The following is a 16,268-nucleotide window of genomic DNA, read 5'->3' as shown; positions in this document are numbered from 1 at the left end:
GGTCTCAGAATAAGTTTCAAATTTTGAATTCTATAATCTCTAAAAGAAAAAAGAAACAAAAGGAAAGTTGCATTAGTTAAAAACTTTATCATATTAATAAGACAATATTATATTTTATATACAAGATTGATTACTTAATGAATTGTGTTCAAATTACTAAATATAAACCAAGTCATTTATTTATTTTATTTTTGTATTTTTTTAATACTGATGTGTTCTTAAGTATAAGGAAAAATTACATCACACAACCAAAATAACATTTTATTTACAAAAATATCGTTCCAATTTTTTTTGTCGCATATACCCACATTTCCCTCTACCGATTTTAAAAAAAATTAAAATTTTCTTTCTTTTTTCAGTCTCTTTCTCTGCATCGGCCACCTTTCCTTTCCTTTTTTTAATGCTTCTTTTTCTCTCTCCCATCTCTTTCATTTTCTCGACTTCAAAAATCTTTTCTGCCCACATCGCTGGTTGGTTGAGCATAAGAGTAGTACCATCACGACCTATAGTTCAAGATGATTTTTTGATATGTGGGAAGCATATGTTTTTTCCCTATCTCCAAAGAAGATGACAAAAATCAAAAGCTACATTTTTGTTTCTTTTATAGTAGACTATTTTGTTTTTCATATTTAAAAGTTACTAGATGGTATTCTAAATAAGGCTATTTTATAGAACAATTTCGTTAGGTTTCTAAAAAAAATTCATAAGGAAACCAAATGGTATCTTAAACATCATAGAATTGGTTACATTACTAACACAATTAACTATACTAATGATGTTAATAAGCTATATTGTAAATTCTTATACTTTATTGTAACTCATTAGTTTCTTAAATATGTTTGAAGGTGTTGTACCCTAAAACTAGCACGAGTTCAATTACTCGGCTCGGGTACAACTAGCAGATGAATATATGGAAAAATAGCCAAGTGGGATATCTGGTTAACAATGATGTGAGCAACTCAAGACTCAATCTAGTTCATACACGGTATACAGGTTATTATCAGACCGACTCTCAGGATAACAATCGAGTTCGAGATTTAAAATGGCCAGGTCCAACTTTGGACGCTCTAAGCTTACTACGAGCTAGGGTTCAGATAGTTTGTGAACATGAGCTTGAGTGAGATAATCAGCTCATGGAAACCTAGACAGAAAGCATACTGAAGGATCCCAAGAGATTCAGAGACTCCTTATACGCTCATTCATGCCCAGGTTGTATTGCATATCTATCATTTATTATCTGAGATAGTAGTAATGTATTCTATTCTATTATCAAATCATATCCCAATGTAAATGGGAATAATCTATATTAAATGTATACCTTATTTATTCACGTGGTTACCCAAACTTGTCCAGGAAATTCCCCTATAAATATCAGGAATAATGGACAGGGAAATGGACAATCATTTTTGCATTACTAAAACTCTGTAGAAATTGAGAGAGAAAAGCAATAACATTGTCTCGTGGACTAGGTGGATTTTAACCACTGAACCACGTAAAAGTTATGTGTGTTCGAGAGGGTATTTATTATTTCATTACGGTTTATAATTTAACACTAATCTACCTATTTGATTTCTAAATCTACTAGTTGGCGAAAAACCGCGTTAATAATTTGGTATTCTTAAGTAAAAATAGAACACACAAACCCTTCTAGCAACACACCAACTGACTCTTCTCTCTCCCTCTCTCTCTGATTTTTCTCTCAACTCTTTTAAGGGAATTCTTTGTGAATTAAAGGGAAATTTGTTGGCTGAAGCTTGAGAGATTGAAGGCTTAAGCTTGGGAGTTGATTAGCTACAGCTGGGGAGACTTAAACCACAATTGAGGTAAGCTTTGGACGTTGATTTCCATTGATTGTTAGGCTTACTTTAGTTGTTCTTGAGCTTTATAGCTCAAGAGTTGATTTGGTATTTTGATGAGTTTTATAACTATATTTTTGTTGGGTTTTGCTGCTGGGAAGATGTTAGAATTGTTGTGGTGACTGAATTATGGTTTTGGGGTTAAATTGGGTTGAATTTGGCTATTGGAAAATGAGGAAAATCTAGGTTTGCAGGGCCAAGTCATGGCTCTGTTCTTGAGGGGCTACAACTAAGCTGAACCTAGGGCCCTGGGAGGCCTCTGTCTGGCAGGCGCACCGCGACCAACTTGGGCAGGTCGCGACCTGCATCCCTTTGGAAGAGGGAGAGACCCTCAAGGGCAGGTCGCAGCCCGCCTAGGTAGTTTTGGTCTCGAGGAGTTTTTTTAATGACGTGATCCTTTTCCTTAGTGCTCAAGATCAATTCCACTATCTGATTTAGTGGTATTCGAGGCCGCGGAGGCTAGGACTCGGTTCGGAAGCCTATATTTGCTCGTTATTGATGGAATCCTACATTATGGTTGTGACTCGGTTATTGCTAGGGCCTCGGAACTAGGATCGTGCTCGAGGGTAGTCCTTATTTTATGCTATACTCGGACCTGAGGTAAGAAAACCGCTCCCAATACGTGTGATATGTGATCAGGGCTTGGCCCGACTATTATCAATTATTATTATTAGGGCTTTGCCCCCTGAGAATGTTTATGTTTCAGCTATTATTTCACATGTTGATTGATCATACTTGAATATTCTATACCTACTTAAGTGTTTCATGTTGGTTGCATGGATTATGTGGTTAGGGCTTGAAGCCCCATTAAATAGGTATGATTAGTATTGTGAGTACGGTTACTCGATCGTGTTATGTGATAAACATGCATGCGTACTCGTTTTGTTGGGATATGTCCACTCATGTATATTTCTATATTGAAGTTTGAATACCTGGATCAGGGCTTGACTTATTAGTCAAGGAAGACAAAAGCGTGTTGCACGCTGGTTGAAAGGCTTAGGCCTAAATTAACAACGCACTATTACGCTGGCCAACCCTATGTTCGTTGGAAAACAAAAGGTATTGGGCTAGCTCTATGGCTAGTTACTTAGAGCTAAGGGTGAGGGCCCCAGGTGACTCTATGGTCACATAGCTAGGGCATAGGCCCCGAGATTGGCTCTATGGTAAATTGTTCAGGGCAACGGCCTCAATTGGTCCAATGACCATTTGTTTGTAACTAAATGACTGTATGTATTGATTATTATTGTTGGACATGCTGGATAAGTATCTGGAAATATGTATTCTCTGTTTATGCACATGTAGAGTTTTCTTGCTGAGCCTTGGCTTGCAGGTGCTTTGTGGTGCAAGTAATGGGAAAGGAAACCTTGACCAGCCATGAGTTGGAGAGCTTTGGTGGTGGCGTGTACATATGCGGCTACTCAACCACCACAGCCAAGGATATCTCATAGGAACTAGGGTTGTAGTCCTATTTTTACCGCTTAGGTCGGCTGGATGTAATTTTTGATATACCTACACTTCTTTAAGAATTTGGTTGTAATATTTTGGGATCCCACGAACGTATGAAACTTTTTAAATAAAAGTCAATGGTTCCTTTGACCAAAATTTTTAATCCTAACCCTTGACATCAACCATAGTTACACGATTTAAGCCAAATGACTTGATTAACAAGTTTGACGCACTTTAAAGTACACAGTGCAACGATCCTAGATTAGGAGGACGTTACAACAGGCTTTCAGGACGAGTTAATAAGGGAGTCGGAGCAAGAATTATGGAAAATCTTCGTTGATGGATCTTCTAACAAAAACAAATCAGGAGCTGGGATAATCTTAATCTCTCCTGAAGGACATCGGTTCCATAAAACTCTTAGGTTTGGGTTTGAAGCATCTAACAACGAAGCGGAGTATGAGGCCTTGGTTGCACGGCTAAGGGTGGCGAAAGAGATGAAGGCAAAAGCCATGCAATGTTATAGTGATTCTCAGCTCATGGTAAATTAGATAATGGGGGAATACAAAGCTCAAGGCATCAAGATGGCAGTCTACCTGGATAAAGTAAAGGGAGAGTTGTCTGAGTTCGAGTTTAGCTCCGTTGAGCAAGTACCCCGCGAGCAGAATTCAAACGTTGATGCTCTGGCTCGACTCACTACCACCAAAGAGGCAGATACATTGAATGTTATTCTAGTGGAGTTCTTGGAAAGCCCGAGTATAACGACAGAGATGATGGAGGTCAGAATGATTATCATTAAACCGGCCTGTATGACTCCCATAGTGGAATACCTTACAACTGGAAGGCTACCTTATGATGGGAAGGATGCGAGAAAGTTGTTGTATCAAGCTTCGCGGTATGTTATTGTTGACGTTGTCCCTCCTGCAATGTGTTCTGCCTGAGGAAGCATATACTATTTTGCAAGAAATACACGAAGGCTTCTGCGGAGACCATGCTGGGGGGAAAAACCTAGCCCTAAAGGTACAGAGACAGGGCTATATTTGGCCCACTTTAACAAAGGACTCAATCTTGTATGAACAAAAGTGTGACAAATGCCAGCACTTCGCCATAGTTGTCCAAGCTGCTCAAGTCAAGCTAACCATGATCTCATCCCCTTGACCATTTGCAGCATGGGGAATTGATTTAATTGGTTCCCTGCCAATGGGAAAAGGAGGAGTTCATTATGTAGTAGTCCCAATCGATTATTTCACGATGTGGGTAGAGGCTGAACCTTTGGCAACTATCACCTCAAAGAGAGTCCTGGATTTTTTTGTGAAGAATATCATATGTCGATTCGGACTCCCTAAAAAGATTGGGTCAGACAACGGGACTCAGTTCGATAGCGATCTCTTCACGGACTTTTGTGTAAAATATGGCATAACCAAGAGTTTCTCATTGGTAGCTTACCCACAAGCCAATGGGAATGTCGAGGTTGTAAATAAGACCCTGAAGGAAAGATTCAAGAAAAGACTAGATGAAGCCAAGGGATTGTGGCCCGAGCAGCTCGCAAAAGTACTCCGGGCCTACCAGACCTCACATAGAACCTCCACGAGACATACCCCTTTTTCCATAACCTTTGGAAGTGAGGCTATGATTCCAATTGAGGCAATGGTAACGACTCACAAAAAGAATACATTTGATCAAGATCATAACCACAAGCTACTTAGTGCATCCCTTGATCTGATCAAAGAAAAATGAGAGGCGTCGCAATTATAGCTCGCCCATTATTAGTAGAAGATCACTCGTTATTTCAATTCAAAGGTTATGGGATGCAGACTCAGATTAGGTGATCTTGTTCTTTGAAGGGTCTTTTTGGCAAATAAAGATCCCAAGGACGGTGTGTTAGCGCCGAAGTGGGAAGGAACGTATCAGATTGTAGAGATCTTGCGCGAAGGAACTTTCAAGCTAGCCCGCCTAAGTGGGGAAATAGTCCCATGGACCTGGAATGCCCTACATTTAGAAGAGTATTATCAATAGTTCTGTTGTCTTTGTCACTTCAAAATTACCATTTATGTAAGGCTTATTTATAAAAGCCATTTCAATTTAATAACAGTTAGATTATTAAATAACCATTTTTATCATTTTATTATCAGGAGCTCACTTTGTAATAGCAACCAAGAACGTTTATACGTTCTGGTTGCTTGGGGGGCACATAACCAAAGAAAGTCTTAAAGAAAGGTTAGCTTATTCAGATAAAGATTGAAAATTAGAGTTTGGAGAAATTTATTATTCAATGGCTTTTTAAAGCTCGAATTTTCAAAATACCAAACGCGAACTATGTTTGAGAAATCTCTAAATCCCTGGATATAACAAGGTACAAGGTCGGATTCCTAACAGGTATAAAGCTACTAAGCCTATTAAAAACCCTAGATATAATCAGGTCTGAGGCCTGATTCTTAATAGGTATGATGCAAATGAGCGAGAAAAATCTTAGGATACAACTAAGAAAATGATAAAATCTATCTCTGTCTAAAGTCAATCCCTAAGATTTCGAATGTACAAGAATCTAAGGAATCATAAACATGAGAAAACAATAAAATTAAGGGGAACACAAATAGATCATAAGTTAGATGAATATTAAAAAATATATCATCATCTTGAGGAGAAAAAACCTTGACCTAAGCCCAAAGCCAATTATTTTGGTTCGAAAGGACTTGATTACAAAAAAGTGAAAATAAAAAATCACTGAGGTCCATCAGCTCACTCCAGAGAAGTCACCTCCTCGCTATCTCCCTCAACAGCTCTAGAGGCTTCGGCAGTCTTCGATGGTTCCTATGAGAACCAAATCTTGAACCTAGCAAGATATGGGTCACATAGCTCGGGCTGCATAAAAGAGAAGTTCTTGTCCTGGTTGAAAACCCAACAATGGTAAAGCATCTCTTCCATTTGAGTCGATGACTCTGTAGCTTCCTCATTGACCTCGGCCTCGACCTCGACCTCGATAAGCTTCTTCTTGAGTTCTTCATTTTATGCCTGAAGCTGGTCTACGCGGCAGCTCGCCTCCATGACCTGATCTTAGGAGGCAGACAAGGTGGCTTTTGCAGATCGTTCGCTCTCCTAGGAGGAAACAAGGACGACTTTGGTGGTCTTTTCACCTTCTTGAGTGGCACCCAGGGCAGCTCGGAGCTCCTCGTCCCTGGCTTTAACTCGATTAATTCCTCGAAATTGAGCCAGGATAGACTACAAAAGAATGAAGCAAGTGAAGAATAGTTTATAAAAAGAACTAAAGAGAAAGAAAATGTTAGGAGAGTGAGGAGAACTCACAGTGAGGTTCATCCCCATGGCAGATTTGAGGACGTCCTCAGGAGTGTGCTCCTCTATAGCCCTTAAATCTCTAGCGTTGGCTCTGTAGGCGTGGCCAACCATGTGGCTTGCCATCTCGTATACAATACCCCAAAAAGCCTCGAGGATTTTGTCTAGGTCGTGTGGCTTGACCGGGATCTGAATAGTGGGAGCCTCACTTTGGATCACTTGAGGATTTAGGGAGGTACGTGTCGAGGAGGAGGAGGAGGAGCTTGTTGAACCGTAACTATTGCTACCGGAGCTGGGGGAAGTTTCTTTTGTGGATACTCCCGGGTGGAGCTGGCACCCTTGTATTTAGCCAGAGACTCGGTGGTATCCCCGTCTTCAGAGTTGTTTTCTTTGTCACCTTGAGCCTCTTCACCACGGGACTAGCTCTAGTCCCACTAGCCTTAAAAGCACCCCTCAGATCTAGGGCTTCTGGCTGCTCCATCTCTTCACCTGAAAAAGAGCAAACATATGATTCAATTTAAAGAAGTAATTATTGAAAGTACTATAAACACAAGGGAAAGAGCAAGAACCATACTCTCCAGGCTAGGGGAGGAGCTCTCTTATCTATTAGCCTAAGCGTCTTTGCTAACTCGCTCGGCACAACCTCTAACTCTTGGATTAACATAGGTAGGGAAGAATCTAAAATTATGACCTCTTGGTTCCTAGGGGGTTCAGGTCCTTCCTCGGTGATGGACTCATCTATGTACTGCCTAATACTAGGGGCATATACACCTTGACACAGGGAAGGTCAAGTCCTACGGTTTGTCCTATACTCCTAAAATATGGTGGACCTAAAATGGAGGGTGTTGTCAACTATGATGGTACCTTTGGGATAGCTTTGGTCATAGCGTACCACCAAATGGTGCATGCACTGGAGGAGGGTTGTGTTTAGGTCCGGTTCAGTGGGGTGACAACTAATGAGCTGGTTAGGGTTGAATTGAATTAGCCTATAATTGGCAGAAACTCGATCTAACTCTCTGTAGGGATATGGATTACCTTGGCCAGAGGAACCAGCTGCTGCCCCGGATGCAGCTAGCTTTAGATTGGGCCCCTGATTATATTTAGGACCTCACCTTTTATGCACCAGCGGTGCCACGTATTCTTCCTCCTTGACGTCCTCATTGGTTGGCAATGCCTCTTGAGGAAGGGGGAGCTCGGGGATGATAGGAAGAGGAGCTCGGGTCCTTAGAGCCAACGTCTTGCCCTTGGTGATCAGGTTGCAGGCTACCACGGTGGCATCATTCACAATCTGACAATAGTCTTTCTCCCTTGGAGGAAGACTAAACAAGGTCTCGTATTGACCCCCAAGGGTCACAGACCGCTCTGTCCTCGCGAATATAGCTGCACAAAGAACAAACTCAGTCAGAATCCTTAAAAAAAAAAAAAAGTGTGCATAAGTGATAAAAATTTCACGTGCTGAATTGATATAGATGGAAGACTTACGAGGATGGTTGAAGTATCAATGGTCGTAGTTCTTGAACCCATTTGACATAAAGAACAAGTCTTTATAGTCATTTGGGTGGCTGGGAAGGTCAATGACAGAGGCTAAGTTGGGAAATGAGTGAGGTAGTAAAAACTGTCACCTCGCCCCTTCTAGTTGGGACTGGCCTTGAGGAAAAAGAAGTACATAATGTCTGCTGGATTGGGGACCTCCAACTCGTGCCTCAGAAACAAATGCTTTAACCCCGCCAAAACCCTGTATGAGTTTGGGGGGAGCTTGAATGGAGCCAGTTTGACGTAGTTCAGAAAGTCTACGAAAACTAGTCCAATGGGAGGAAGGCACTGGCCTTTAATTACTCATCACTCCAAGCCCCGTAGTCTTCTTGGGAAGGGGTGCAACTCCACTCTCCCTCCAGTGCAGGTCAGTCAATAAGGCCATCAGCTCCCATCTCAATCCTATGACTCAGTAGGTTCTTGTTAACTTTCCCCTGAATCATGATCCAGAAGACTATGTGTTCGGCCTCAAAGAATGTGTTGGGGTCGACCGTGATTTCCCTCTCTACCACAGGGCTGAAATGGGGGATGGGAGACTCAGAAGCGACCTGCTTGCCCTTATCTTTGCTCTAGGCAGAGGAGCTCGCGGTGTTCTTCTTTGCAGGGGCCATAATTTAGATCGTCTAATAACAAAGGAGCCGATTAGTGGCGACCTGAGATGATTTCTAGCTACGGTTGTGGAGGTACAAAAATCTGAGGATTTAAGCGGTTTACTTTTGGAATTTAAAAATTCATACGAGCTAAGTGTTGGAAAAAGCTTATACAAGATCTTTATTTATTTTCATGTATATCTAATATTAAACAAATTAATACAAGATAGCCTAAAACATGTTTCTAAAATTGAATTCAAAGAGAAACAAATAATATAATACTTACAGTATACGCAGCGGAATTAAGAGTCCTTCCTTCAGTTTCTCTAACTCTTGTATCCTCTCTGTCGCAGAGTATTATCAAGAAACTGAACCGATCTTCTATTTTCTTCACGATCTTCCAATGTATCCTTAGAACCACCTAGACTAGTGTGGGCAATTTTCAACACATGAGATAGATATAAAGAGAAGAAGAGAAAATACAAAGAGGCTTAGAAAAGGACTTGTGTTTAGAGAGAATATAAAACTATCAGAAAATCTGACTTATCAAAAACCCTTTTTTGACTTCTCTATAAGCACTCCTTTTATAGACTCAATTAGGCCATTTAATTTAATTAAAAAATCAATAAAATAACAGCCATTTTGAAGCCCTAAGTCGAAATTATCATGGGCTATAGGCCCGTGAAATTTCCCATTTGATTATAAGCCCATTGGACTTAAAATCAAGGCATGTATTATTTTCTATTGATTTAATTAATTAAATAATTATTTAAATCCTTTATCAAATTAATTATTTATAATTTGAACCTTGATTTAAACTTATTTATTAATTTAGATACCAATTTATCTTAATTAATAAATATGCCATAATTTCTCTTTTCTTCTCAAAATTACACAACTCTGTGAAACTATCCAAAATTGACCTGGTCAACTTTGATAATTCTAATTGATGATTAAATCAATTAATTGAGACTATCTAGATGATTTTATCCAAGGTACAATGGGGACCATGGGCCTATGAAATCAAGCTCCAATAAGTTATCATAAATCTAACAAATAAATTTACTAACTTATTAATTCCTCGTGACTCCACTATAGACTTGGAATTGCACTCTTGAATTCATAGAACGCTCTATAACAAATATAGATACGCTATTAATTATCCATTGTTACAACCATAATTGTCACTCAATCCTCTATAGACGGTCTACAATGAGATAGGACTAAAATACCGTTTTACCCCTCATTGTATTTTATCCTTAAAACACTTAGTTCCTTGTAAATGATATTTCAGTAAACTAATTTAATTACTGAAATGAGATCTCTATCATTTAACACCTTGAACCAAACTAAAAGGAAACCATCGTTTCACTTCTTCATCAGAAGCTATAGATGTTCATATCTATGATTAACACTCCCACTCAATTATACTACCGAGTTCCCAAGATGTAAGTATGGGCTAGTCCGTAGGGTAAGCTGGTAACGAACAAGTCAAAGAACTCAAATAATACAATCAGTTAGAATACTAACCACTCAGAATTGAGATTGAATTGACCTATGGTCAACTATATGATATGACTAGAATAGATAATAACGGCATATTTACTTATCTTATCAACTGTCAATATCGGTCCTGTCCGATGTAACATATACATCCGATCTTATCTACTTTGCTAATGTTCTGGAAAGAACATAACACTGTAATGTGTAAGTAGATCATATCGTAGATTGGCAAGTCAGTGTAAATCCGGTGCACTGACTAATCTTAGGACTAACTTATTTTGAACATATAATCATATTTATATTCCACTGTGATTACGTCACTATAAATAAGATTAGCTATATGCTTGGGATTTAATAGAAGTTTATATTAAACAAATAATCATGAAAATAAAACATGTGAGCAAAGTGATTGACCAAGTCAAAAAATGATTTCTATTCTTTTATTGATAATAAAAATGAGATTACAAAGAATTTGTGTTTTAATTAGGGCATAAAACCCCAACACTAAGATGTGTCCTAGCCTCATCACGTGGTTCCACGATTGGTCCTAGGCCACTCGCTTCGATTTCTTAAAATTCCTTGATACTTCAGGATTCGTGTGTCAAATCCGTCAGACTCACTACTTTTCTTTTGAACGCGGTTTAATTCAAATCTGCTTAAGGAATTGAAACCTTTAAGCTACATAGAACCAAACCTAAAACCCCTTCGATTTCTACACCCCAAATTGGTATTCAAACCGATTTACCATTATAATTTTCTTTGAAAAACCTAGAAAATTTGCCCAGTTTTATGAAGACCTTAATTTTAAATAAGCCTAATATCGTACATTTAGCCTAAATAGAATCCTATCACCTATTTACAAACAAACGTAACCTAAATGACATTGAGCGAATGATGTTCTTCACAATAAATTTTTCACTGGAAAGCAAAGAGTTGGAACATTCAATCCAGGTGAGGAAATACTTAAAGTTGATATGATCAGTTCAGAGAAGTGTTGATACGTTCACAAGAAATTCCTTGAAAGCTTCTGAGAATCTGAAAGGCAATGGAGGGTTTTTGGGAGAAGTTGGAGAAGAAAAAGGGAAAATTTTGTTTTTGAGAAGGAAACTTTTTGAATGCAAAGGTGGTGAGGGTTCAGGTTTGAGCACCCTATTTATATGTCAACTACGAGAATTAATTTGGGCCATATGATTGGGTTAGCTCGAAATCCAAAGGCAAGGATTAAATGAACCATACGGCAACAAAAAGGTGACAAGACATTTGTCACAATCCTCAAAACTCGAACGGACGCCAATTGCAGGCAGGCACGCGTCCAGTACTCGAGTACTGTGCACGTCAGAAAGTGATGACATCAAGCATGATTAGGAGCTTAGGGGAAAATGTTGTACCCTAAAATTAGCACGAGTTCAATTACCCAGCTCGGGTATAACTGGCAGATGAATATGTTGAAAAATAGCCAAGTGGGATATCTAGTTAATAATGATGTGAGAAGCTCGAGACTCAATCCAGTTCGTACACGGTATATAGGTTATTATCAGACCGCCTCTCAGGATAACAATCGAGTTTGAGATTTATAATGGGCAGGTCCAACTTTGGACGCTCTGAGCTTACTAAGAGCTAGGGTTCAGATAGTCTGTGAACATGAGCTCGGGTGAGATATTCAGCTCGTGGAAACCTGGACAAAAAGCATACTGAAGGTTCTCAAGAGATTCGGAGACTCCTTATACGCTCATTAATGCCCAAACTATATTGCATATCTATCGTTTATTATCTGAGATAGTAGGAGTGTATTCTATTCTGTTATCAAATCATATCCCAATGTAAATGGGAATAATCTGTATTAAATGTAAACCTTATTTATTCATGCGGTTACCCAAACCTTTACAGGAAATTCCCCTATAAATATTAGGAATAATGGACAGGGAAAGGGACGACCATTTTTGTATTACTAAAACTCTGTAGAAATTGAGAGAGAAAAGAAATAACATTTTCTCGTGGACTAGGTGGATTTTAACTACTGAACCACGTAAAAATTTATTGTGTTCGAGAGGGTATTTTTATTTCATTACGGTTTATAATTTGGCACTAATCTACCTATTTGATTTCTTAATCTACTGTTGGCGAAAAGTCACGTCAACAGAAGGTAACGTAAATGTTGCTACAAAAAAATAATAATAATGTAAATGTGTCTTAGACAGCACAATATAACCTAAAAATGAAATCATGGTATTAAAAGTGACTAATCAAAATAGGTAACCAAAATATATATGAGGTAATGCCATCTTAAAGTGAAGTTTTTTTGGTCCTTAAAAGAAAATAATAAAAAATAAAGTTTTTATTTTATTTTATGAAAATGTATCTAATTCGTATCTTATTAGAATCACAATCTACCAAAATGTAGCTTTTTTAAAACAAAAAAAAAAAAAAAAGGAAAATTTCTGGAAGTGAGATTTTTCAATTTTGGTAGTGTTTATTTTAGATTTCGGTATATATTGCTAACGTGCCACTTGTATTTGTGTAAATAATTTTGTTGAAGATATTTTTGTAAATGTTTGAATTCTAGGTATATAAATGTAAAACAACCTATGTATAAACCAAGTAATTTATTTGATTTTTTTGACAATAACAAAGTCAATTATTTGATTTTTTGTATGTATGATCGAATTATTAATTACTATTATATTTTAATGGTTACCGTTTTAAATGGGTAAGTTATTTTCAGTTGTCGTTAAGCTTTTATTAAAATAGGGAAGCTGCATTTTCTTTCCACGTTTTCCTCCCCCTCCATTTGGTAACTTCCTTTTTAAACTCAACTAAATTACCAATCTTTTCCCAAATTTCTCTCAATATCTATCTCATTCAAAATTAAAACCATTATGAGATGGTTCACACATGCAGTAGAGACACTGTTGATTTGGATAATGACTTCAGATTATGGAATGTTTTGTACAACTAAAGTGTTTATTTTTTGTTCAAGTTGTGAATCCTTGTTTTGATTTTGTATTATTTATTTATTTTTATAGATTTAACTTGTTTAAGTTATCTAAAAATATATTTTCTTCTTCACAACATAACTTTATGTTGAAGTTTGTTCTCATTAAATGCTATAATATTTTTGTAAGGAGTTTCACATCATTCAAGCAGAAGTTGTAAATTAGACAGTGACTTTGGATTCGTCTTTCCTACTAGCACTACAAGAAAAAATTCTTTTAATAACACCAAAAATGTGTTATCAAAACATACCATAACACTTTTTGATGTGTTAAGACCGACTATGTTATCGTAGGTCAGGGTAATTTACATAACACTTTATCATTGTTATACAGATGTGTTATTATACTGTCAACGATAACACACTTTCTGTGTTATTTTAATAAATAAATAAGTGTTTAATTATATTATTTATAGTCGATTATATAACACATTTCAATACTTATAAATTTGTGTTATACTACACTTTAGTATAACACATTATTTGTGTTATATAATGAAGTTTGCATAACAAAATTCTTTACATAAAAAGTGTTATTGTAATAGATATTATAACACAATTTTCGTATTATTTTAATATTTAGATAAGTTTAAATTCTCATTATATATTCATTTATATAACACTAATTTATTCTATTATATTTTAATTTTTTTTATATAATTAAAATTAGTTTTCTAATATATACTAGCATCATCAAATGAACTTGATTTTCAAATAACAAAAAGTAAAAACATTCAACATTGAATTAACAATCCACAAATTAGTTTAAAACATTCAACACTGTCATCAACAACAAAATGTTCTTTAAGTATTCAAGTAGTCTTAAATATTCAACATATTGAAAAGTTACTACTTTCAGCACAAAATATTCTACAGCTGCCCAACACAAAGCCTTCAAAATTAAGTATCCTTTTCTCCTCCCATTGATGGAGAAAGAGACATTTTTCTCCTGTAATAGCAGATAAAAGGTAAGGTATATGCTTAAAAAAATTAAATAATATGAATCAAATAATAAAACTGTATACAATAAAAGACCTAAGCAAGCAATACCAGGTGGACATACTTCAAAATTCAAAATACTGCTATCACACAGTGAATAGATACATATTACAGTAAACAAACATTAACATTTTCAAGTTAAAGGGGCCTCAATTTCACCCTAAAGTCATCTCTGGTTCAGGTGCTTAATTACTGAGATAACATGTTAAAAGTTTGGGAGATTTGAGTTTCAAAAGCATTTAGAATGATACTATTATTTCTAGGGTAGATCCATCGAATCTCATATCTCATTTAAAGGAGAGGTGTAATAGAATATGGAGCTCAAACAGGTACTCAACTCTAGACCTTAAGTTATTTGGGCACTAACAAGTAATTACAAAACAGTGATACATATTCGCAGTCAATTACACTGATATAGTACAGTGTAGTGTTTACAAACGTACATAAATTACTGTAGAATCCTCAACCCAATGCAAAGAAATAAAGAAACTTACACACATTCTGATGGCCAAGTTCCTTCAGATAGGGATGATAAGAGGCGAATAAGTTCCACAGTCCTGAAGGGAAATTCACCTTCTAGGTTACAAAAAAGACACCGAATAGGACCATCAACAAAACTTTCTCTATTCCAAAACTGACTGCAAAGTGATTCCTGAAAAATTTAAAGCAATATATCCAATCAAAAAACTACGAAGGAAAAGAAAAATGTCAACTTTAATAGAACCACCAATGAAAGATAAAAAAATAATCAATAAATGACCCTGAAAGACAATCATTATGCACCCAAACCTCTACTCGATAAACTTTGCAAAGAATATCCAATATCAAATTAAGGGTACTGTCTTCCAGCTGCAACATAGACAAAAAAGAAAATATTAATATAAATAAAATAAAAAACTTGAGGTCATTCAAGATACTTAATCTAATTTCCTGAATATTGATCTCATAAGATGCAATAAATGCAGAAATAAAAGTTCTCAATACACTTCGATAACCAGCAACAGTACCCTAAGGAAACAAACAAATTGAAAAAAGATCACAGACTTGAAACTAATATTAAACTAATAAAGTGAGGGAAAAAAAGAATTCGCATATTAGGTAACTAACATAGTTCAACTTATTACATAGGAACCTAGATAAACTAAAATAACTTACATCAGACTCATTTAATAAGTCACTCTCGAGGATCTCAAGAAAAAATCTCAAAGATGCAGCTTCAAAAGCTTGACGAACATAGCTAATATGATCAATCTCCTGCATATACAACGTTAATTAAATACTGTAACAGTATAGTGCAGGGGGGAAAAGAAAAAGCCAAACTGAAATGCATACCATTAGAACATTGTTTTCTTCTTTTCCCGGAAGTGATGAATCAGACAAAGAAACACTGCCCATGTTAGAATTAGTGGGTCTGCTTCCTTAGTTTCAAAAGCATTAAAACTTGACACTATTGCATCCATCTCTTGGACATCAATTAATGAAAAATGAGAAGAAACCTGCCTGAAGAATAGTGCAAGTGTTTTACAATAACAAAAGGAAAGGTAAAAAGAATAGTGCAAGTGTTTTACAATAATAAGAAAAACAAGAAGAATTAGTCTTACCCTTCTGTTACATAGAGGATGATATTGAAAGTGATTGAACCCTTTAATAACCTGCCAAGAACACCAACAAAACGAACCAAAAAAAAAGAACAAACACAAACAAGAAATAATGCCAGAAACAGAAACAAATCACAAACTTTAATGAATGATAGAAACAATAGTAAAAAGAACACCACAATATACATGGTTTAGTGGAATTGGCCTACGTGAGTTTTCACTATGATCAATCTAGAATAATTACAAGGCTTCAGTACAAAGAGAAAAGTTCTCAGTTTTAGCTTTCTTTGAACAAGCTTCTCACAAGAACTCCAACCTCTATAACTCACTGAACTCTCTCTTTCTCTCTTATTTTTCTCTTAGTGCTCTCTAAATCTGTGTACATAAATAATGATGCAAGGTTCACTTATATACGTGCACCAAAATATGGATATTTTGATTAACAAACAATCACTTTTTCACA

At 36.6% G+C, this 16,268-nt stretch overlaps 1 protein-coding gene across 1 annotated transcript; it reads right to left on the bottom strand.

Annotated features, from left to right (window-relative positions):
* Positions 1-14,525: 14,525 nt before the first annotated feature.
* On the bottom strand, positions 14,526-15,675 carry LOC133780467 (uncharacterized). Its single transcript, XM_062220193.1, has 3 exons — positions 15,540-15,675; positions 15,363-15,461; positions 14,526-14,859 (listed from the first exon to the last, which is right to left on the bottom strand). Exons 1-3 carry the CDS (start codon positions 15,600-15,602, stop codon positions 14,698-14,700), a joined length of 324 nt encoding a protein of 107 aa, XP_062076177.1. The 5' UTR covers positions 15,603-15,675; the 3' UTR covers positions 14,526-14,697.
* Between the last annotated feature and the right edge of the window lie 593 nt (positions 15,676-16,268).

This window comes from Humulus lupulus, chromosome 5 (genome assembly GCF_963169125.1).
Source record: "Humulus lupulus chromosome 5, drHumLupu1.1, whole genome shotgun sequence".
Lineage (NCBI taxonomy): Eukaryota > Viridiplantae > Streptophyta > Magnoliopsida > Rosales > Cannabaceae > Humulus > Humulus lupulus.
This window is presented reverse-complemented; position numbering and strand designations above follow the sequence as displayed.